The sequence below is a fragment of the Anolis sagrei genome, chromosome 5 (assembly GCF_037176765.1).
Source record: "Anolis sagrei isolate rAnoSag1 chromosome 5, rAnoSag1.mat, whole genome shotgun sequence".
NCBI lineage: Eukaryota > Metazoa > Chordata > Lepidosauria > Squamata > Dactyloidae > Anolis > Anolis sagrei.
In genome coordinates, this window is record NC_090025.1 from 56,168,605 (window position 1) to 56,193,995 (window position 25,391).

The 25,391-nt window shown below is 40.3% G+C and overlaps 2 protein-coding genes across 4 annotated transcripts in view; one reads left to right on the forward strand and one right to left on the reverse strand.

Moving 5' to 3' along the window:
- The window catches only part of TMA16 (translation machinery associated 16 homolog), a 35,749-nt gene extending 19,301 nt beyond the window's left edge, over window positions 1-16,448 (forward strand). Inside the window, exons 4-7 of the mRNA XM_060778753.2 lie at window positions 2,945-3,029; window positions 5,419-5,567; window positions 11,166-11,208; window positions 14,824-16,448. Coding sequence (XP_060634736.2) covers window positions 2,945-3,029; window positions 5,419-5,567; window positions 11,166-11,208; window positions 14,824-14,962 — 416 coding nt within the window. The 3' untranslated portion in view covers window positions 14,963-16,448. The remainder of the gene's footprint in view (window positions 1-2,944; window positions 3,030-5,418; window positions 5,568-11,165; window positions 11,209-14,823) is intronic.
- A 2,735-nt stretch (window positions 16,449-19,183) lies between these two features.
- Window positions 19,184-25,391, reverse strand: part of MARCHF1 (membrane associated ring-CH-type finger 1) — a 134,295-nt gene continuing 128,087 nt past the window's right edge. For all 3 annotated transcript variants that reach the window (XM_060778751.2, XM_060778752.2, XM_060778750.2), the window contains 2 exons: window positions 24,879-25,026; window positions 19,184-22,421 (listed from right to left, as the gene is read on the reverse strand). In XM_060778751.2, the coding sequence (XP_060634734.2) occupies window positions 22,120-22,421; window positions 24,879-25,026 (450 nt within the window). In that variant the 3' untranslated portion in view covers window positions 19,184-22,119. The remainder of the gene's footprint in view (window positions 22,422-24,878; window positions 25,027-25,391) is intronic.

The following is a 25,391-nucleotide window of genomic DNA, read 5'->3' on the forward strand; positions in this document are numbered from 1 at the left end:
TCAAATCTAATGCATATATAGTGGAAATGTGATAGAGAGAGAGAAAGATGAAAGAAGGGGGAGATAAAAAGGGAGCGGGGATTTGAGGACAAAGAGACAGAAGTTTTAAGAAGCATAAGCATTCAATGCTTATAAAGATCTGGCCTAGCAATTTCCACATCATACATCATCATATGATTCTGGATTCATTTCATAGAGAACTGAGCTACTTTTATTATTTGCAGTCCATTCTGTGGTTCGCAACTAACAAATATGGGGAGCTAGAGCTGACAGATGGGAGCTCACCCCGCTCCCTGGATTTGAACCTCTTACCTTTCGGTCAGCACTCCTGCCAGCAAAAGGGTTTAACCCATCGTGCCACTGGGGGCTCCTTCACTCTTGGTAGTAAATCCCACTGAATTCAACAAGATTTATTTCTCAATAAGCATGAACAGCATACAGTCCTCTCTTTGCTTCCAGCCAATAGCATCTTGGCTCCGAGTTGAAATCCTATGAGTATATGCCTGGAAGCTATACACACTGAACTTGATCGAATTTACTCCCAAGTAGACATGTATAGGAAAGAGAGTAATTATGCAGAGTGTCCTGCTGTGTTGATACATCAGGAAAGCAGCCATACTGCCTTAGGGGGATGGTATGAGCATATGACTTAGAAGGTTACATCAAAGGACCAGAACCAGCTGCTTAAAACACCATTTCTGCTTAAGAATTTCAAACAAGCATCTACTGGAGAAAGATCATTTTGATACTCAGATCTTTTCCCCCAATTATGCAAAAAACTTCGGATGTAAATAAAATTACACATAGTTAGGAGAGGGGAAAATCCAACATTTTCCTTCACTATTATATTGCATTGTCTTTTAGTGAGTTGGGATATGTGAAGGCATAATTTTGTTTGAGAAGCCTGCCACACACAGCTGAATTGAGGTAGCCACAGATGTTCTTGTAAAATATATGCATTTATGAAAAAAAAACTGAGTGAACTCAGAGAAAATAACAGAAAGCTGTTGTTTTGTATTACTTCAAACCTTTTCAGACCATGCCATAATTCAGAAATTGGCTGCCTAGCAAATCAAGCTATTATTGTTGCTTCCAATTGTTCTTTTCTAGCTGGAGTTACTATCCCCCTCCTCCTCCTCCTCCTCCACCACCACCACCACCACCACCAGTACAACCAGCAGTTGCTCCAAGTGGACTGGCTGTTGTGGAACTGAGCCTCATCTTTCCATAGAAAACAAGAAAATGTACGAGCGAGGAGGAATAAATTGGTGTAAATTGGTTCTTTCTAAAATCAAATTAAATTTGACTATAACTTGAAAAGCACACTGCTATCAGAAAACAAAGGTTAACTATTTTTCAGGCAATCCAAGAAAAACATTTCTGAGGAATCAAAAAAACTATTTTCTACGGTCACGAAACAGAATGGATGATTGCAACGTTTTGTCAATTGCTTCATTATCCATCAAGAAAAAGCCTTCAATACAAAGCAGCACGAAGCTATTTAGAACAAATCTCCAAATGAGGCACATGCATCTTAGATCACAGGAAAAGAGACAGGTGAATTATTGGTTTGCAAATCCGTTCTGTTGGATAATTTAAAGCTTTCAGAACCAGACCCAAGGAGATTTTATGACACTTTTAAGCAAGATATTTTGATTCTGTATTTTTCCAAAGTGGGAGTATCAACAGTCACTATTCTCCATGACAATATTTTTAATGCTCAGTCGTAAGGGAAAGGAAGCACTAGCGTAGTGGAGCCTCTGGTGGTGCGATGGGTTAAACCCTGACAGGTTGGAGATTTGAATCTGGGAGCAGGATGAGCTCCCACCTCAGCTCTAGCTTCCCATGTGGAGACATTAGAGAAATCTCCCACAGGATGGTAAAACATCAAACATCCAGATGTCCCCTGGACAGCGTCTTTGCAGATGGCCAATTCTCTCATTCCAGAAGTGACTTGCAGTTTCTCAAGTGGTTCCTCTTGACACGAAAAAAAAAATTCCCAATAAAAGCTAAATAACAGTGTGCTCTTAATCTCACTTCATAGAATTCATTTCACAAACGTATCGACCTTGGTAATGAATTCTAGCATCTGTGACCAGTATAGCAGCATATTGAAATGTGTGTTCTGTGATGTTGAGCAGATGAAACATTTAGCTGTTACCTGTCTATCATGCATATATTATCAAGTTTGTAATAGTATGGTGATGATCGCTGGTCTTTCAGAATTATACAATAAGCAAAGCTTCTATCCTTGATTCATCAATGCTGTCTGTACAAACAAAACCCATTCTAGATTCTGTTGTTTGTCTTGAAAAAGGATGAAGAAAACAGTATCTTTGCTGCATTTCTTTCGTTCCAAATATCAGGAATTTGTTTACATTTAAGGTCCAGGTTACATTTTCTAAGAGATTTTAGAAAATCTTGTTGATTTTCATTAGCACAGTCACACCAAGTTTCCTAGACCAAGAATCCCCTGTTTGTTTTGCTGAGCAAAATCAAAAGTGGCTGTATGGTTTGGTTTCCAAGGTCTAGTCCAAGAATTAAACTTCATTCTGACATTCAAGATGTTTCTGGACCATTTCTCATGTGTTAAACTGTTCTTTCCCCCAAATAATTCTATGTACTGTGCAGCTGAAATAATGGACACAACTTTACATTCACCTGTGTGACATTTCAGATTTATTAAGCATCTGGGGCTTAAATTAGGAATGCGCAGATGTTCATAGCTGCCTTAGCCAACAGAATCAATAATGAGGAATGCTGGGAGGTGTAATTTAACACTGTCTGTTGGGTCCCACAATTTCTGTCCTTGACCTATATTGCCAAATGTGGACTTATACAGGCCCTGATTAAAATTGGTCAATTCTATTTGAGACTAGCAATTGGGTTTCGCTTCAGGCAAGTTCTGTGGCTTTTATATGCCTGTTTATGTTCACTTTTGTAGGTGAGAAATTGCTTTGGTTTCAAAGTCACCTTGATCCCAACAGAATGGAATATACTAAACAAGACGCCTGTGAACTATTAGAAAGGTAAGTTTGCTACAGATGGGTAAATTGGAAGTAAGAACAATTGACTAATATTCTCTCTTGAAAATGTTGTGGTTGGGATGCCTTAAGTGTACACATGTTTATGTGTTTTGTGTACAAAAACTGTATTTTTATATTGTTGTGGTGTTTATTGACTTAGCTGTATTTTAAAATCCCATGGCTGCAATCAGGGCTGTAGCCAAGTGGGGAGGGGTTAGGGGTTCAACCCCCCCCCCCTCCCAAATTTTTCAGCTTCAAAAAAAATCTGGTTTACTCATGAATTTGAACTGGTTAACCAAATCCCCATGCTAAGTCTATGAGAAGCAAAAATTAAACGAGTCCCTCCAGAACTGCAAGCACTATCTCAAGCAAACTTTTGACAATTTGTTCACATTGTTATGACTTGCAACAATAGCCAAGATAGTGGAAGCAACTAAGTTGGCCCACCCATAACTGGCAGGTAAAGCCTAAGGCATGTGGGGGGATTTGCAGGCCCTCATGAAGGAGACCAGATTTGGTGGGGGCGGTTGACAGGGGCGGAGTTGGAGGCTATTTAAGGCTGATCTACCCCTCTACTGTGCTCTTTGCTTCAGCATGAGGTAGGAGGAACGTTTTTAATGGGGAATTAGGCCTTTCCCTCCTTGCTCCCCCCAACTTTTCCAGATAGTAGGGTTCCCATTGCTATGCCCATATAAGAAACACAATGGGTCAAGAAAGATTGACTGAATTTGCACTCTCGAGTATTCACTGAAGTTTATCAGTGGAGCCTGGTTTCTGTCAAAGTGTATTGACACAGTTTTCAAGTGTTTCCAACAGACGTTGTGGTACTCAATAACAACAACAACAATCATCATCTTTATTTATAACCACCAAAGGGGACTCGGGGCCAAGGCCAGAATTACAATACAGCAAAATAAAACACAACAAAGCAAAAATAACATCAAAATAAGATACATAAAATAGCAAAATAAAATAAACAGTTACAAAATAACGAGATAAGAAATTGAACACGATGGGCGTGCCAAATGCACAGGATAAAAATTGATAAAACCCTACATGAGATAGTAGTGGGAGAATATCTTTCTGAGGGAGGAGCTCAAAAGAGGTGAACAGTGGTGTTAGGCCTTCATTAAGGACGGGGGAAAGTGCATCATGAGGACAGAACTGTAGTTGGAACAGACAAGATATGGGATATATGTTCACTCGCCAATTATCAGTCATTTTAAGTTATTTTAAGACTTGAAACTTTGTAACTAAAACAGAAAATTTTAGAACGGTCTTTTATATGTATTTTATAACTTATTTATTATGTATGTTGTTTTTAAAATGTTATTTATTGTGTAGCATTGACTTTTTGCTGTTGTTAGCCGTTCTGAGTCCCTCCACGGAGGTAGAGAAGAATGTGGAAGTTCCAAATAAATAAATAAATAAATAAAATTGATTTAATTAAGTCAATATAAAAATATAGATTGAATGATACTGTTTAAATTATTTTGTGTTATGGAAATACTCTTCATGATTTGCTAAAAAAAATTCCACCCCCTCCATCCCCATTTTTTTCTGGCTATGGCCCTGGTTGCAATACTACATAGTGCAGAAGTACCACACTCAAAAGTTTGCTACTCCCGATCTGTCTTAGAGCAGCTCAAGCTTCCCCCATTTGTATCTGGAGGAAATTGGTGTTTGTGTGAGCGTCTATGTAGCCAGATGAAAAGCATTTAGGAGATGAAGTCCTAGTAATCATTTTGTATTCTACAATAGGGGTATAGCAAGATGCCTATGTGATACACCCCACTGCCTTTTAGTGACAAATGGCTGTGGTTGTGGGACTTCAGGTTGTCTATGATAGGTGGAGGAGGGAACTTCATAGCTGTGAAGGGAGAAATACCAACCAAAAATAGATGTGTACAGGTATAGGGTTAAAATAATAATAATAATAATAATAATAATAATAATAATAATATACTTTATTTATATAGTTAGCTTTGACCTGCTTATTCCACTTATATATGGTTAATTTCATAATGCATTAGCTAAGTGTTACATTAAAGGCATAAGGCAACAAAATAAGTAAAGCACATTTATATATTATTTTTTCACTAACAACTCTAATTAGAAAATGTTTGGAGGCGCATCACATTTTCCTGTAATTAGTTTGTATATGAGTTTCTTAGCATATGATCTGTAGAAATTAAAAGGATTAATGTTGCTACGATGCCATTATGCTGTACTCAGCCTCTCCAAATAGACCTCAGCTTTGGAGATAATTGTTATTAGCATCTACTGTTAGGGATGTTTCTATGTTGACTCCAGAGGCTGTGTAAAAGAAAACGCAAGGCTGTAAAATTTGAACAAATCAGTTTCCAGCAATGCAGTTTTATTTGTGTTTCAGTTATTTGCAACGATTCTGTGATGAACTGGAACAGATTGAACTGCGGAATAGCATTAAAGGAAGGAAAGCAAGACAACACAGTGCTAGAGAAACATTCATCAGACAGACTATGGAACGTGAAAGGCAGCTATACGAAGGATACGGACTAGGTATGACTATTACTTGCTCACCGTACTAAATAAGAATATCTCTACATCCGTTAGGAATAATTTCTTGTTGGTAAATCAGACCTCTGTACCGGACAACTGGGAATTGGTTTTCTGCTTTAAGAGCTTATTTTTCAGTCTATAATAGTTTTTCTTGCTTTCATTTCTCCTTTCCTAAGGGCTTCTTTTTTCCTACAGATGTTCATTACATGAGTATGACCTTTGCATGGATCAGAGATTGGAAAATTGTGTGTGTGTGTGAGTGTGTATATATATTGCAGTTACAACTCCTAGAAAACTCTCGGCCATATGGTCAATGGCTATTCTGACTTACTGTATATAGAGTATAAGCTGACCATAATATAAGCCGAAGCACTTAATTTTACCACAAAAAACAGAAAACATATCGACTCGTGTATAAGCTGAGGGTGGGAAATGCAGCAGCTACTGGCAAATTTCAAAATAGAAGGAAAAATTACATTAATTGAGGCATCAGTAGGTTAAATGTTTTTGAATTTAAGATAAGACTGTCCAACTCTGATTAAACCGTTATTCTAACTTACTTCAATGTAAATGTGTTTACATATCATTCCAATAATAATGAGAGTAAAATAATAAATGTAATAATAATAATAATAAAATAAAATAATGGAAATGTAATAATAACAGTAATAATAAATAATAAATGTAACAATAATAGAAAAATAATGTAATAATAACATTGAGAAAAATAATAAATGTAATAGTAATAAAGTAAAATAATATAAATGTAATAATAATAATAATAATAATAATAATACAACAGTGTAAAATAATAAATAACATTGACTTGAGTATAAGTCGGGGGGGGGGGGGGATTTTTCAGGCTAAAAAAGGGCTGAAAAACTTGGCTTATACTTGAGTGTATACGGTATACATATATCCCCACCTTTTTGCAAGTATGATATCCAAGGCAGCTAGGACCTTCTTGGGAGCTACGTAGAAAAATAACTATTCTAAGCTAATACTACTTCCACTAACCATGCCATAAAAATGGTTTTGAGGTTTTGTTGGAGGAACCCGGTGAATAAAAATTGAGCTATATAGACTCCTTTAATTTTTTGACAACTGTGGTATAGCAGAAGTTGTCCCAACCTGATGCCTTCCATATAACTTTGAAGGTGCATGTTGAACTTTCTTTATTAACAGTTTTAGGGTTAGCTTTCCCATGCAGTCTAGGCCTTTAATGGACATAATTGCAGATAGAATCATAGAGTTGGAAGAAACCACATGTGCCATCTAATCCAATCCCTGATATCCAGGAAAAGTGCAATAAAAGCACCTCCGACAGATGACCAACTTCTGTTGCAAAGCCTCCAAAGAAGGAGCTTCCACAACACTCTGAGGCAGAGAGTTCCATTGCTGAACAGTTTATATGGTCAGGAAGTTATTCATAATGTTGAGGTGGAATTTCCTTTTCTGTAATTTGAACCAATTGCTTCAAGTCCTATTCTCCAGGGCAGCAGAAAACAAGCCTGCTCATTCTACCTTATGACAGCTCTTCAAATATTTAAATATGGTGATCATGTCTCCTCTTAACCTTCTCTTCTGCAGGCTAAACAGACCCAGCTCTAGCTGCTCCCTGTTTGCAAAAAGAATTTGTATGTGAGATTACCCTCAAATTGGTTGTTGACAGTGCCTGTGTTTTCCCATTAAGCTATGGGTTCTTGAACCTGAATCTCCCAAGTCCAGTCCAACACATGAGGAAACACTGACCTCACTGGCTCTCTGGTCATTGCTTGAAATGGCATGTTTAAAAGTCAACAATACATTACCATATTAGAGGGCCCTGTTGTGTTTCTGTTATATTTTTGTGTTACTTACTTCCAGCCTCTATATTTTTTATTGTGAAAGGTTCCAGCACAAAAATCAGGGATTTCAGCAAAACAAAATCAAAACTTGCCTTGATGTTTACAAAGTTGAATTTTGTATAGAAAACCTTGCTTGGCTTCCCTTTGTTGAAAGGTGACCTAATCATTCATGCCTTGTTAGAGCCACTGCTATGGATGCATGTAGAATCTGTAAACTAAGATTTCAATTGCAGTGAGATGCTGTAATTAGGGATGTCGATTTAAGACCCGCTAGTCCCCTGGAATGTGTATCTAATAGCATTCAAAGCCCTCTGTGGCACTAGGAAGCACTTCTCCCTTTTCCTTAATGAAAGACAATCTCTGTAGACTTGATTTAACTAGGCTTTTTCTTGGTGATGGTAAAGTTTTGCTTCTGTTTTGTAAGGGGGAAAACAGACTATGTGGATTTGTAAAAGCAAGGAAGTAGTTGAGCTTGTGTGTGTTGTTGAGCAGTGAGCAGAGCATCACTATAGGAACCATTCACTCAGTTCTGTTTGTTCATAAATGAAGTTCAGCTTAAATAGAGTAACCAAGTCAATTAGTAAGCGGTAAAAACAGTATCTTTAAGATCAGAAAGGCGACAGGGGCTTGAAGCTTGTTAAAAAGTAATGAAGTTTCTTTTCAAGTTTTTCAAAAGGGAATAGAGTTAATGCTTCCCTGGGTTTCTCTGTTTGTTCTGTGATGCAGCTATACAACATTTGTCCTGTTTTTGGCAATGGTGGCAGCTTTTTGCTATCCATACTAACCTTCACTTGAGGTTTCTTTTACTTCAGTTTGTTCATGACAAAAATGGATAGAATCATAGAAGAAAGTAGAAAGTTAAAAAATGGTATGGTTACCTAGCAGATTTTATGCTTCAGGACATCTCTGAAAGAAGAGCCAAATATACATCATGCCAAATCAAGAAGACCTGGCTTCAGAAATTGGGAAAATTGATAGAAATAGTCAAAGGAAAAGAAAGATATAAAGAACTGAACCATTCTCTTTCCATGATTGCTCAATTAAAATAATATTTGAATGAAGATGAGTACTGTTCCCAGAGGGTGGGGTGAGGGGAGGGGAGGGGAAGAGGGGTGTAAAATTGATAGACACAAGTCGGAGATAAAGGTGGAATAGATAAGAACACGGTGAAAACAATATTTGATATGTATTTGAAAATGTTGATGGATTGTGATGTCATTCTACCTGTGTCTGCAATAAAAACATATATGAAAAAATAATAGAATCATAGAGTTGGAAGAGACCTTGTGGGCCCTCCAGTCCAACCTCCTGCCAAGAAGCAGGAAAATTGCATTCAAAGCCCTCCTGACAGATGGCCATCCAGCCTCTGCTTAAAAGCTAAACATGCCCAACTCTTTAAGCCATTCCTCATAGGGCTTTTTCTCCAGACCCTTGATCGTTTTAGAAGTCCTCCTCTGGACACATTACAGCTTGTCAACATCTCCCTTCAATTGCGGTGCCCAGAACTGGACACAGAATTCCAGGTGAGGTGTAACCAAAGCAGAATACAAAGACTTCCCTCAATCTAGAGACTATACTCCTTTTGATGTAGCCCAAAATCCCATTGGCTTTTTTAGCTGCTGCATCACACTGTTGGCTCATGTTTAACTTGTTGTCCACAAGGATTCCAAGGACTTTTTCACATGTACTGCTCTCGAGCCAGGCATCTCCCATTCTGTATCTTTGCATTTCATTTTTTTCTGCTTAAGTAGAGTATCTTGCATTTGTCCCCACTGAACTTCATTTTGTTAGTTTTGGCCCATCTCTTTAATCTAATTTTCACCCAACTCTCTAATTAAGATTGTTTTGAATTCTGCTCCTGTTTTCTGGGGTATTGGCTATCCCTCCCAATTTCGTTTCTGCAAACTTGATGATCATGCCTTCTAACCCTTCATCTAAGTCTTTAATAAAGATGTTGAACATGACCGGGCCCAGAATGGAACCCTGTGGCACTCCACTCATCACTTCTTTCCAGGATAAAGAGGAAGAATTGGTGAGCACCCTCTTGGTTCATTCGCTTAACCAATTACAGATCTACCTAACTCTAGTTTTGCCTAGCCCACAATTCACTAGTTTGTTTGCCAGAAGGTCATGGGGGACTTTGTCAAAGGCCTTACTGAAATCCAGATACACTACATCAACGGCATTCCCTGCATCTGCCTAATGTGTAACTCTCTCTCAATAAGAGATCAGATTAGCCTGGCATGATTTGTTTTTGATAAATCTGTGTTGACTATTAGCAATGACCGCATTCATTTCTAAGTGTTTGCAGACCACTTCCTTAATGATCTTTTCCAGAACTTGCTGGGTATCAACGTGAGGTAATTGTTTGGGTTGTCCTTTTTTCCCTACTTGAAGATAGGGACCACATTTGCCGCCCTCCAATCTGCTGGGACTTGCCCCGTTCTCCAAGAACTCTCAAGCTTCCACTAGTGTAGACTTTCATATTGCTCTCTTGGTAAAATATAGCCCTCCTCCAGCAAATGTGACACATCAGACCCAGAACTATTCCAGTTGAGCTTACTTGGTTCAGATACTCTGATCCCAACTATTGCTATTCTCAGTTTTCTTTGAATGTTGAAAGTGTTCCCCATCTTGCTTCACTACAGATTTCCCGGCTTCCCTTAAACTAAAACTAAAACCAGATCTAAATATAAGGCATTATATTTATGGGGTGTTGTGTGATTTCCAGGCCGTTTGGCTATGTCCTGGTAGCATCTTTTCCTGATATTTTGCCTGCATCTGTGGCTGGCATCTTCAGATGCAGGTGAAACTTCAGGAGAAAATGCTGCTAGAGCACAGCCATACAGCTGGGGAAACCACACAACACCCCAGTGATTCTGGCCGTGAAAGCCTTCAACATGATACTTATATTTATCGTCAAATTAACGTTCTGCATATTGTTATAACATCCTACCGATGTTCAAAAATGAAGGTCAAAGAGAGTATTCTTTTTCCAGTGTTGCTTTATTTCCACATTTTTAGCTCAAGAACAGTACATGAGCTATTTCAGGGCCAATTTTCTCTTCAAAGAAGTAGTAAATTAGATTTAATGGTGCTATAAGTGGTATTGAAAGTTGCTGAATTTTTAAATTGTGAGCCTGCAGCCAAAGACAATCTAGTTATTACTAATCCTATGGAAGTAGTTTTGGATGGGAAGTTTGTTATGATTTATTTAAGTAGACAAGGTCAAAAAACGGGAACATATGAAAAATGTTGTCTGTAACACCATGACATCTGTAACATCTGTAAAAAATAGGAAATTGGCAATAATATCATCACTGCTAGAAATGATTAGACATGGAAGCTGTAGGATATACCATCGTTTTTATTGCTACACACCTGTTTGAAGATGTGATAGACATATAGAGAAATAAAGAATTAAGCCAGTTGTATGAAGTTTTAAAAGCTCTCAAAATGCCAGTCCTCACCTAGCAGCATATATTCATTTTCTAATTTATAGATTCTGGTGTTTCCTTAGTAATTTTCATATGTTCACAAAGTGCAGATAATTTTTCCTTTTAGAATTCCTTCCTCCAGAAAAGTAACATCCAAAGATCTGTACATTCTTCACGGAAACCATTTGGGTTGTGCTTTCTTCTAGGCCACAAACGTTTGGAGTGTATGGTTCATTCTTGTTTATACTGTTGACGCCAGAAGCCACTAACCTCTAAGTGTCTAATCTAACACCTAGGATTTTTGTTTCCAACAGAGATTCCTGACATTGTGAACTGCAAGCACCTTAAGATGTTCAGGTGAGTTATTACCTCATCCTTCATCCAGCAACTATTTTAATAACAATCAGCTACATAGTATTTTTCTAAGATATGTCTGAAAAAAGAAATCAAGTAGGACTTGATTTCTTTTTTCAAAGATCAGTTTAGAAGTGCTAAACTGTATTTTGGAATTGGAAATTGTTGTTATTTGGGGTATTTTGCGATGTGCTTGGTCATGTGTAGCACCACAATAGCCTTCATCCATGTCCTTTAGATGTGTTGTGTTATGAGAACTGGACCTATGGTCGTCCTAGCTCAGCCTTTCTCACCCTGAGGGTCGGGACTCGCAAGGGGGTTTCAGAGGGGTTGCCAAAGACTATATTTTTGATGGTCTTAGGGAACCCCTTTTGTAGAGAAGGCTGAAGATCTCTCCGCCTGTCCGTCTCGGCCTCCTCCTGGTGTGATTGGCTGGCCTCTCAGCCAATGGGAGGGCTGTTTCTGAGATTCCAAGCAGGGAGGGGAGAGCAGGCGTGCTTGGCACATGGCAGCATGGTGTGCATGTGCGGGCAAAGTAGACCTTGCAGGGCTACAGGGAGATTCACACCTGTGAGTTCCTTCAATGCATGGGGGTTCTGTGTGGGAAGTTTGGCCTAATATAACTTAGTTCTGTTGACACTTTTGTGTTTTTTCCTCCTCCCTCCCTCCCAAACCCATGCCACAATTTCCATTAGAACTCCATCCATGAGCTCAACTTTTCCCATCTATGTACAATATTTACATTGGCTTCACCTCTTTTTATCAATTCCAAATGTATCGACCATTTCTCTTTAATTTTCCTCATATTATCTTCCTTCTTATACTCGCAGGTTACACTGCTCATTTTGCTTTAGTAGAATTATAGTATTTAAAACAGTTTTCTTGGATACTTTTTATCATGGGCAAATTTCTCTTTAACACTATTTTTGTGTTTTGTTTACAACTGACAGATTCCCATAGGAATTTGATTGCATGCCAAAGCTTTAAATAAATCTTTCTCCATCCAGGCACCCCCCCCCCCCCCCACACACACACCCCCCCCACACTTTTCGAAGACTTGCTTTGAACATGTAGCTGTTTGGGCAGATCTAAATTGTAGCCATGTTCTGCATTTTCAACATATAGTCAGCTTTTTCAACTGCTCCTGCTGCTTTTTGTGGCACAGTATTCTTAGTTGTCTTGCACCATCTAGTGTTTAGTCTTGCATTTGCAAGTTCAAAAACTCTGGCTTCCACTTTTTAGCTGATTCCATTTTTGGGCAGTCCTTAATCTGTTGCGGCTTCCTCGCAGTGGTTCTCATCCTGTGGGTCGCCAGATGTTTACGCTTCAGCTCCAACCTATCTTCGAGACCGCATCTTTTTCTATGAACCAGCGCAGGCTCTGAAATCAACACAGGAGGCACCTTTCTCGGTCCCACCACCGTCTCAAGCACAATTAGAGGGGATGAGAGAGAGGGCCTTCTCTGTGGTGGCTCCCCGGCTCTGGAATACCCTCCCAAAAGAGATTAGATTAGCCCCCACCCTTCAAACCTTCCATTTCAACCTGAAAACATGGATGTTCAGGCATGCCTTTGACCTTGAGTAGGCTGCATGGACCCATATGAAGCTGACACTTGGCACCTTGTGAATTGACAGCAGTTAGTTTACCTATCATTGTTTTAAAATTGTATTATTTTGATTATATGCTACATGTGTTACAGGGGTTGTTACAATTTTATATGACTTGTTTTATACTTTTGTACTGTTTTTACCTGTGGTATGTTATATATGCACCTTGGAGTGCCTTGTAAACCGCCCCGAGTCCCTTCAGGGAGATGGTGGTGCAATATAAATAGAGTTTATTTATTCTTATTATTCAACTCCCAGAAATCCTAACAGCTGGTAAGCTGACTGGAATTTTTGGGAGTTGTAGGCCAAAACATCTGGGAACCCGCAGTTTGAGAACCACTGCTCTAAAGTCACTTCCCATACCTTACAAACAAAGCTGTTCCAAGACAGCTTTCCTTCAAACTTAATAGGCCATTTCAGAAAAAAGGGGGTTTTGAACCTGTTTTGCAGGTACCCGTGATAGAAAATTACAAATTAGAATCAAAGTAGATGGATAGAGCCCAAAACAAGGATTGTATTACAAACTTTCCCCCCTTAAGGCCCTTGCTGTACGACTTCTGCTGTCATGTCATACTGCTAAATTTGCCAGAGGGAAAATTGGCATCAAGTAGTCTGAGCTTCACTGTGAACCTTCTACACCTTTGTGCACTACCATTTAAACTCAAGCTCGTGTCCTTTTAGGAGAAACTGATCCTGTTTCAAAGTTTGTAATCAAGTAATAAGATTCCTCATTTGTTGCCTTGCCTGTAGGTAGGCGAAAAAAGTTGAGCATTGCCTTCAAGAATGTCTAGATTGGCAGAATGCCTAGAAAAGTTTTCTAGTAGCAAGTTATTTTTGCATTTTTATTTTACACATCAGAATACAGAGCAATGTTGGTTTGTCTTCAGGTAAGAGTTCAGTCAGTGGAAGACCTTCCCAATCTATACATATGCTGTCGCACCCAAGTTGCTTTAAATGTCTTTAGCATTAACATATCCTAACTTTCTATCAGCTTGGGGGATGCTGGATTACCTTCCTGTTTGAGCAAGGAACCGCACAGAATCAATGCCCATGCTATTGCTTTCAAGTAATGTTAATAGTTTATTGATTGATCTTGGGTCTGTCTCCACTCAGGCCCTAACTTGATCGCCCTACAACAAAGTCCATACTTAAAATTTGAAGGTAACTGGTTGTTCCTGAAGCTGCTAGTCATGGTGATTCCTGAGAAGAATAGATGAAAGTTTTCCTTGCTCCCTTTCTCTGGTGTAGGGGTCCCAGGGGTGCCCAATGCACAAGGTGTTAATTATTGGTTAATTGATTATTGGTTAATGGATTGGTTAATTGACTTGAAATGGCTTGTCCTAGGTCCCCCTGGTGGTGCAGCAGGTTAAAGCACTGAGCTGCTGAACTTCCTGACCGAAAGGTCGGCAGTTCGAATATGGGGAACGGGGTGATCTCCCACCGTTAGGCCCAGCTTCTGCCAAGCTAGCAGTTCGAAAACATGCAAATGGGAGATCAGTAGGTACCGCTCCGGCAGGAAGGTAATGGCACTCCATGCAGTCATGCCCAGCCATATGACCTTGAAGGGGTCTATGGATAACGCTAGTTCATCGGCTTAGAAACGGAGATGAGCACCACCTCCCAGAGTTGGACATGGCTAAACTTAATGTTAGGGGAAAACCTTTACCTTTATCTTGTCCATCCTTGGATCTCACTGTGACCAACTGCAGACACGTCTTGCTTCCAAGATTCACTGGTGGTAATAACTCTAATCTAAAATGCCTCCCTTTTCACAGGCCAAAAGGTGGGCAAACTTACTGATAGAAACCAGGAAGGGTTTTCTTAAACTCCACCCTCATAAAACTATAAGAAAAGTGACAACTCTGAAACTGTTGGTGAGGCAGCCTGACAAAAGGAGCTCGGACTTATACAGTTCCAGCACAATGCATATTTAGTAATGAATATTAATAAAAATCATTGTTAAAAAAAGACATTGTCTAAATCACTTGTCATTTTATTCCTTCCTTCAAAGAGACTGGGATGGTGACCTAAAGAAACTGCCAAATATTAAAATGAGAAAGATTACAAATCAAGATGCCTTATGCAGTACGATGGAGAAGACAAGCGAGGAAGCTGAAATAGACCTGAATGCAACCAAAACCACAGACTGAGGCATTCGCCTATACTCTAGATAAATGCCAGCTTCATCAAATTGCAAATATGCTTTTTAATATATGGAAATGAGGTCAAACCTCGTGGTAAGACATGACAAGTCTCATCATGTCCAAAGTGAAGCCCAGCACTGCACTTTGGTATTCAGGTAATGAATGATGTGAGATTCTGGACATGGTATACTATATTGTATTTTGAAGCATAATGTAAAGTTTATAAAGGTAAAAGAAATACTATTAAAATTCAAATTTGATGTTCCAGTGGCATAACCCTCCTCGGATTTTGGTCAAGTCATTTACAATCAGTGAAGGAAACAATGCAAATTGACCAGAGAAGAGACCTGAACTCCATAAGCAGGAACAGAAAACTTTGCTACTCTTTCATGTTTTGTAGTGTTCTGTCAAAGACTATTTTAATATTTCTTCAAGGAAATTAATTAAAATCAGAAGCACTGTGAAAATATATGCTTCACATTTAATTATGCCACAGTTCATTTTGTTCTTGAGAGGAATAAATTGATAATAATAATAAAAAAAACAAGAATGCCTTAATTCATACGGTTATTTTCTGCAAATACATGGGTCCTTGAGTGGTCTTGGGACTCACAAGTTGATTTACTTGTTGGCAACCTTCTGTGAAGTACAATCCCAGGATGTATCACTTCAGCCGCATGATTCTACCCATCTGTTTTAAATGAAGGCTTGTGCTGCCAAGCTTTTCTTGTTATTTTAATTAATCTTTCTTATTAGGCAGTGTATTCAACTTACAGTAGAGTCTCGCTTATCCAACCTTCATCCAGCATTCTGTATTATCCAATGCAGTCTGCCTTCTGCCTGGATGCACAGCTGTTTCAATACATTGCAATGTTTTGGTGCTAAATTCGTAAATACAGCAATTACTACATGTATTGAACTGCTTTTTCTGTTGATTTGTTGTAAAACATATTTTGGTGCTTAATTTGTAAAATCATAACGTAATTTGATGTTTAATTGGTTTTTCCTTAATCCCTCCTTATTTATTATCCAACATTTTCGCTTACCCAACGTTCTGCCAGCCCGTTTATGTTAGATAAGTGAGATTCTACTGTACTTCTATTTGCGGGAAGTGACTGAAGGGCAGCTGTCAGTCAAGTCCCTTCTAGAGAAAATCAAGTGATGCTACTTTTAACTTCAAATAGGGAATACAGATTCCTCCTGGCTTCTGCATATCTTTCACTACCAATGTTTAACATTTCTTGTAATGAAAGAAACATGTATATGTGCAATCTAGCTTCAGAGAATACATCAGTTGGCCATAGATTTCTGGTTTAAAAATAATATTTAAGTTGGGAATAAATGTTGGACCTGTATGTTTGCTCCTCCCTTCATGCACAAGCATCAGTACTTTGTTACTGTCTTCATTATGTCCCAAACTTTGGCTTTCTGTCAGTTCCACAAGGATGGGTTAAAAAATTTGTTGCAAGAATAAAGCCATTGCCAAAATCTCTATCACTGGTTTGTAGTTTGCAAAAAAGCATGTGGGAGACAGCAAAAATCTAGTTGAGGCCGAGCTTCACTTTTCATCAGTAGAGACCTTAAACTCACAACCAAAGTAACAACGGTGTAGTTTAAAAAGAAAAACCTGAATGTTTTAGGATAGCCCCATTAATCCGATTGATAATCTGTGGCAAGACTTGAACTTTACTGTTCCCAAGCGGTACCTATCCACTCTGACTGATCTGGAGCACTTTTGCCATTACAAATGGGCAAAAATTGCAGGATCCAAATGTGAAAACGGATAAGAGACTTTTACCCAGGAATACGCACAACTATAATTGCTGCTGAAGGTGCTTCTACCAATTATTGCCCACTTATATGCCAGTTTGTGTTTCCTTAACTATGCCACAGTAAAAGTAATTCACACTTTCACAGTGTTGAGTATACATCAAGGGGTAGCAATGCCACTTACTGTAAATCCATTTCAATTCAAGGCTGCAATATAACAGCATTGTAAAAAAAAAAAGCGTATATATGTGTCTGAAGGCACTGTTTATATGTGGATAAACAGTAGATATGAGTAGATAAATAGATATCGCTTCTGTGGGAAGTTAACGGCACTCCATTCACTGTCCACATGACCTTGGAGGTGTCTATTAGGCCTGTCGGTTTCGTTTCGTTAATTCGTTAATTCGTATTAAAATCGTTATTTTTTGCATATCCGAAGCGATATCAAAACATATTTTTAAACCCGGAAGGGTTTAAAAATATCGAAGCAGCAGCCCCATGTATTTTACGAGCTGAAGCTCCGCTCGTTAATTGCATGGAGGCTGCTGCTGAGCGCGCCATCCGGCTCTGGCTCCTCCTCTTCCTCCGGAGCCCATTGGATGGCGCGCGCGCGCTCACAAGCGGCCTCCGCGCGCCATCCGGCTCTGGCTCCTGCGCCCCCCCCTCCTCCTCCTCCTCCTCCTCTTCCTCCCAGCTGGGAGGAAGAGGAGGAGGAGGAGGAGGGGGGCGCTGGAGCCCATTGGATGGCGCGCGCGGGCTCACAAGCGGCCTCCGCGCGCCATCCGGCTCTGGCTCCTGCGCCCCCCTCCTCCTCCTCCTCCTCCTCCTCTTCCTCCCAGCTGGGAGGAAGAGGAGGAGGAGGAGGAGGAGGAGGGGGGCGCCGGAGCCCATTGGATGGCGCGCGCGGGCTCACAAGCGGCCTCCGCGCGCCATCCGGCTCTGGCTCCTGCGCCCCCCCCTCCTCCTCCTCCTCCTCCTCTTCCTCCCAGCTGGGAGGAAGAGGAGGAGGAGGAGGAGGAGGAGGGGGGCGCCGGAGCCCATTGGATGGCGCGCGCGGGCTCACAAGCGGCCTCCGCGCGCCATCCGGCTCTGGCTCCTGCGCCCCCCTCCTCCTCCTCCTCCTCCTCCTCTTCCTCCCAGCTGGGAGGAAGAGGAGGAGGAGGAGGAGGAGGAGGGGGGCGCCGGAGCCCATTGGATGGCGCGCGCGGGCTCACAAGCGGCCTCCGCGCGCCATCCGGCTCTGGCTCCTGCGCCCCCCCCTCCTCCTCCTCCTCCTCCTCTTCCTCCCAGCTGGGAGGAAGAGGAGGAGGAGGAGGAGGAGGAGGGGGGCGCCGGAGCCCATTGGATGGCGCGCGCGGGCTCACAAGCGGCCTCCGCGCGCCATCCGGCTCTGGCTCCTGCGCCCCCCCCTCCTCCTCCTCCTCCTCCTCTTCCTCCCAGCTGGGAGGAAGAGGAGGAGGAGGAGGAGGAGGAGGGGGGCGCCGGAGCCCATTGGATGGCGCGCGCGGGCTCACAAGCGGCCTCCGCGCGCCATCCGGCTCTGGCTCCTGCGCCCCCCCCCTCCTCCTCCTCCTCCTCCTCTTCCTCCCAGCTGGGAGGAAGAGGAGGAGGAGGAGGAGGAGGAGGGGGGCGCCGGAGCCCATTGGATGGCGCGCGCGGGCTCACAAGCGGCCTCCGCGCGCCATCCGGCTCTGGCTCCTGCGCCCCCCTCCTCCTCCTCCTCCTCCTCCTCTTCCTCCCAGCTGGGAGGAAGAGGAGGAGGAGGAGGAGGAGGGGGGGGGCGCCGGAGCCCATTGGATGGCGCGCGCGGGCTCACAAGCGGCCTCCGCGCGCCATCCGGCTTGTGTGACTTTTCAGGGCTGTATGACCATGTTCCAGAAGCATTCTCTCCTGACATTTTGCCCACATCTATGGCAGGCATCCTCAGAGGTCTGTTGGAAACTAGGCAAATGGTGAGTTATATCATCTAATATTATCTATGGAATGTCCAGGGTGGGAGAAAGCCATTCAATGCTAATCAAGGTGACCATTACTGCAACATTCACACTTAGCCTGTTTGATCAAGAAAAATTTTTTTTCAAAAATGTTTTGTAAATAATAACGAAAATTCGTAAATAACAAAACATTTTTTTTGAAAGTTTTGTAAATATTTTTAATATCGAAACAAAAAAACACCCCAATTAAGAATCGAATTTAGAAACAAATTTTTTCTTGATCAAACAGGCCTAGTGTCTATGGACAATGCTGGCTCTTCGGCTTAGAAATGGAGATGAGCACCACCCCCCAGAGTCGGACACAAGTAGACTTAATGTCAGGGGAAACCTTTACCTTTATATACACATAGTTAAGACAAAATTCTTCTGCAGCAGGGTCTCCATGTACTGATGGCATGTAACTTCCCAAAGGAAATCTAAATACAAGATGATTCCTCTTTGAAAAGAAATAATTAGAGCTACCTTTGAGGCATCTGTTTAATACAAATACAAATTTGTTTCACAACAGTTAGCAATTATATTAAGTTTTCCCCCTTTCCCAAATACCTTTTTTAATACACAAGTCATCCACAAAAGCATCTAAGGTCTGTTGCAAAAGAGAATTGGGTCAAACAAGTAAGAAACCTGTCGGTCCAACAATTGTACAGAAAGAAAATATTTGCATCATCAATTGCATTGCAGTGCAAGATTCAGAATGTGACAGCTAATTTTGTAATGGATGTGTGTACCGATGTACACGTTTCAGAGCCATAGATAGTATCAATTGCTTTCCAACTGTAGCAATAGCACCAATAGACTGCTTAGGTATCCTCAGAAAGCTAACAGAATAATCCAGAGGGGATCGTCTCTGAGAGCCCCACAGTTATTGAAGAAAATTGTTTTGGCATTCAACAAACTTCATCATATTTGTAGGAATCTTAGTTCACTATATAAAACACTTTCCTTTGATGTATCTTCTGATTTCACTGTCAGGTGAAACTAAAAAAAATAACACTGCAATATCTGTGCGACAAGTGCCATTTTAATGGCGTTTTCTTTAAAAACGGATAATGATTCCTACAATGGCTGCTTTTCAACTATGTGCATTGAGATTCAGAAGAAGAATATCAGATACTTTTTTCCTTTCTTAGCTTTTCAGTAATAAAGTCACTATCACCATTTGTCTTGAAAATGTGGGCTGGCATACATTTATTCTATAAGCTCCCTTTACCTCTTAAACTGTAAGGTCATTTCCTTCAATGCGTATAGTCATGCCCAAATTTCTATGTATTCGGACCATTACTGGCTTTGGGCTAAGTAACTGGACCTTTTCATATGCATAGGAATCTGCAGGTCAAAACATACTTATACAATGGAGTTTGCTTTGGACTGCACTGTATAGACACTTCAAAATTATAATTTGGAAAACTAGTTGTCTGACTTCAATATTAGGCAATTTATATGTTATTAGTTTTTCCTCATGCAACTTGTTGCCTTTTATACTTTCTGCCTTCTGTGTCATTTTTTTAATGCAAAGCACTGCATTATGCTAAAAGTCTATAGCTGGGCAGAAAGAAGAAAAACAATATTTTACCCCAAACTATTATTGTACTGTTTCCACATCTGAGCAGGAAAACCATCCAGTTTGAAATTTATTTTCAAACTGTGACCTTACTGTGACCCATCAACTCAGTCAACATGCATCATAATCTAAATCTCACAAAAAGTTGTGGAAGGAATTTCAACCAAATATTTAAATGTTAAAATGGCCACTTTTCTCTTTTGTTTGAAACATGACAGGTTAGTTGAGTTATACCTCTTGTATTTAAGATGTTTTGGTAATATATCACCTTATAGAAATATTATTTGCTTTGTTAGTATATGTTTAACCAGGCCCTGGTTCCAGTATGATAATAAATGATGCTACTTAAACTGATACTAATAGGCAATCTCCTTTTCTGCAGTTACCTGGATCAACTTTTCATCCTCTGCAATTTTCTTAAAAGTCTGAGATGTGAAATGTAGTCTTTTTTTAAAATGACAAACCACTGTGGTTTGCCCTCCAAGTCTCCCTTATTACTAATAACACTGTTCTTGTATAATTCACATTACTTGGGCACAACTCACAATACATTCAACAAGTGTAACAGTGGCATAAGACAGTGGAATCAAGTTTCTCTTGTATCAGATTGTTTGCCTTTTGAAATGGGATGCTAACATCCTTTTGTCCTATACATGTTATCGCTGCCGACTACACCATTATACTGATGTGTATCTCCAGTGTTTATTTAATCACACTTCAGTTTTACATCACTATGCTAGAACTGCAGTATTAACAACTGAACTATTGAACCTTTAATCATTGTCTTTTCCATGTGTACATGAGAGAGATACTGGCATCATGCCCATAAAGACTATCCTAGCAGCTTCAGAGTTATTCCTATCCTGATCTCTTAAAATAAATGAATAATTTCCATTTTCCTTCCCTTTTTTTTTGCATATTTCACACACTAATAAAATAAGTACTGAAAGTGTTTCAAAGTCATCTGCTTTAAGCTAATGCACTTCTCTGGACTACAGCACTTTTGTTCGTTGAACATGTTACCCTTTAAACAGAATCATTTTAGAGGTGGCAGGAATATTCTTCCCATCATTGTACTTAACTTTATCCTGCTTTTAAAAACAAGCAGTACACTTAGTAAGTTGTTTCTCCAGGTAATACAATTTGGAAAACAACCTTGGATGTGATTACCATCTACTGGGGACCATGGAAAATATTTACCTAATTAACAGTCACTCGATTTAAACTTAAATGTTTACTGTTTTGAGAAAGTTTTCTTTTACATAGCTTCTAAATCCTAGATGCTATACAGATTCAGGAAGCCACCTTAGTGTTTAAATTCTCGCATTATAAAATTTAGATAATTTGTGCTTTGATGTATGTCTATTATATGGTTTTAAAGGTTAATATGAATCTTTAAAAATTTGCTTTAAAGTATTTTCCCCTCAAAGATTACAATTATTAGCAAAAAGACCAGAGTAGCAAATACATGTAAGGGTCCCCAACCTCCCCCCACCCGCTCCTGCCCCGCCTTGTAAACAGAACATCAGTAGTACAACTGTAAGTGCAGGGCTTTTCCGCTATTGAAAGTGGTGTTGCTATGTTTGTTTGCCCCTTAGAAGCTGTCTCTGCGGTCTCTTCTTTTTTGCCACTTTTGACTACACTTATCAAGAAAGGTGAAAAGCGGCGTCGCAATTACATTCCAGTGGTAATGTGCACCTTCACTTGATCAGCTTTCCTGTTTGTTCTCCTGTTGCTCTTCGATCAAAAATATGTAGCATTTCTGCCATTTTACTGTGGCGGAACAGTAGAAAGCACATTACTTTACTCTCCAGTGAAGAAGAACAGATGCCGCTTCATCAAACTGGCATGCCGTCAGAAGCCGTTTCTTCTCCTGATGGTTGAGAGTTTGTACTTGTTTGTGATACTGGCACCACTACAGTGTCTTTGATTTCAGTGTTCTGAATGGAGGAAGAAATTTTCTCCTCTAGTTTTTTGGCCGTATCTGGGCAGTTCTGAACAAATATCACTCGGTTGTAAGCCTTCAGTCTTCGCCACAATTGAATGTAGACTTTACATTGTACGTACATAAAGACGAGACCACCGGTGAATCCAATGGCTACTACAACCAACTTTGTCCAAAATGGCCACTCCAGGACTCCTTTTGGAAAGATTAAAAAATAATTAAAAGGTAGAGTTAGTATCAGTGCACCCTGAACCATTGCTCTTTCTTCAAAATGTTTAGGGGTAGATTACAATGATTAAAATGACATTCACAGCTTAATCTATTAGCTTGCTGCTACCTTGGTGTGAAGCTAGCAGTTACCATGTAGTAGAGCAGTCATTTCCAACCTTTTTTTTTTTTTTGACCAGGGACCACATGACCAGGGACCACTCTCCAACATTAGTTCCAAAACGGTTATGAATCCATTTTTGGTCAACTTTAGATTCAGTTCGGTTAATTGGGGTGCTGGTTCAGAAAACGACATTGGATAGGCCACATCAGTTCTAGTTTTTGATACAAAACGTATGCCATCCAGAAGTCGCCATCTGCTCACCCACAAAAAACTATATTTAATAATCTAGAGCTGATGTGGTCTATCCAATGTAATTTTCTGAATCAGTGCCCCAAATAACCCCAGGAACAGGACTAAAAATGAAGATACCAAGATTTTTTTTTTTTTGGCTAACGCTCAGCACTATAAGAGGGTTTTTGTAAGACCAGTCACTCTCTTTGCAACGGTGAGGCCGTGGACCATATTTTAGTTCTTGCAGACCACTGGTGATCCATGGACCACAAGTTGGGAACCACTGTAGTAGAGCTATGAGCAAAATCAGGTTGGCACAGCAGACTTTGGTAGAACCAAATGCTGAGTATTATTATTTTATTTATACCTTATTTTTTTCTCCACAAGGAGACTGCTTAAGGAGCCCTCCAAATAAACAATACTGCACTGATTAGAGGCAAGGGGGCTGTTAAAAATGGTTAGCACTCTGGTTCTCACAGTTGGGAAGAAGCTGCATGCATCATCCTTCAATGCCCCGTACACCAGTGCTACAAAATCCAATCTCCTAGTGTGAATAGCTGGATTTTAAAGCCCCTTTTTACAAAGTTTGTTTGTGCTCCCCATCTATCCTTTTCCTCCTTGTTCTCTCTCAAAAGAGATTTTAGCAACAGCAACATTGGGGCAATAGTGAAGGAGGATTGGAGAAAAATTTGTTGTTGGCTTGCAGAGTATGTCTTCAGTAAATGTTGCAATAAAACAAAATGGAAAAAAACAGAATTCTACTCTAGCTGATCTTACCTGGGATCTGATCATGGGATATAGGGCCTATCTGAAACGGCTCTCCGGCTACCCGATATACAGGATTACCACTTTCCCCCCACTAATTGGATACTACATTTTTCTTTCATGGAAAATATCCAAAAACTGGCCAACATTTCACAGGCTGTCACCAATTCTGGGGCCTCACTTTGAAAAGTGCTATCCCTTGTTTGGATATAATCCAGCATGCCAATGCCTTAAATCAAGAAATAGTTTTCTAAGATCTACAGAGATACTTGCAGGAACACCTCAGCAAACAAGAGTCCAAAAGTGGCAGGCTAAAACTCGGCATCTCAATCCATGGCTGATACCAAATGAGAGACTCCCTCCTGGGCACACAGAAGACTGGGCAATTTGGAAAGTGCTGAACAGGCTGCGCTCCGGCACCACGAGATGCAGAGCCAACCTTAATGGGGCCACAAAGTGAAGTCCATGACTTGTGAGCGTGGAGAAGAGCAAACCACATACCACCTATTACAATGCAGCCTGAGCCCTGCCACATGCACAATGGAGGACCTCTTTATAGCAACACCAGAGGCACTCCAAGTGGCCAGCTACTGGTCAAAGGACATTTAATATAATGCCAAGTTTTAAAACTTGGTGTTTTCTCAAATACATCTCAACTGTACCCTTGGTTCGCTCCTGACACGATAAATAAATAACTATGAAAAATGCAGGCAATGTTGACTGTCTTTTAAATGTTAAGAGAAACACAGATGCTAACTTTCTCTGGGCACATAATGCAATCAAATTCTGAGAGAGTCTAGATTGTATGAATTGCACATATTAATGAAGTGAAGTGTCCCTTATTTGACATGATCATCTCCCGTCCCATCCCGTCCCGTCGTCGTCCCCCCCCCCCCCCCCCAGTTCTGGAGAGCAAAATATGAGTAATCAAACCCTATCCTCTGAAAAGCCCACTTTCTGTACCTTCTGCATTGTCAGTAGTCATTGCTCATGTTGGATTGGGGATTCAATCCAAAAGTTTGGATTCTATAGAAAGACTGTGTCATTTTTACATAGCACAAATGTGGACATCCTGCATCACATATCTCACTGACATACTGGAGGTGTATGTGCATATCTCAATTGCTCAGAATTATTATATTGTTATCAAAGAATAGGTACTATCTTTATGATTTAAAGAAATCAAGATGAAGCCTCCCACTTAAATATGTGTAAAATACTTAGTACTTGCTATCTCCTTTCCTCTGGTGGTACAAAGCTTGCTTTAGATCAGTTTCTAAAGATGTATCATAACAGTAAAGAAGAAAATGAAAAAAGGCACTCACCATTGTCATTGCCTTGCTTAATTTCCTCAGCAGTCCGATCTATTAATACATATAATGACCAAACTACGCAGGTAATAGCAATAATGTGGAATGTGACTGAGCAGATTATCTTTCTCCTTTCGCTTGTCGTCATCTGTAGTTTTTCCCACTGCAAATGGGAAGAAAACAATTGAGTTCGCAAGCCTTCAATAACAGCATTTACACACACAGCATTTGGTGAGGCATACATTTCCCACCTTTGTTTTCAGTCACTGATTTCTGTCGGGAACCTTTTGAGTCCTCAGTTTAGATCCATTGTGGGACATTCTGGAATGGGCATAATGCCAACCAATGCTTTCCAAGTCTTTTTTTCCTGACAAAAAGGATAATTCATCAGCTTCCACAGCTGAATTGCACATCAAATTGGAAAGTTGTTTTCACTAAATAATTAAACACAGCCCTGCTGTATTTTAAAAATAAGTCCTTCTTAATCTCTGGGCCAAAGAGGCCATTAAAATGCAGATACAACAATAT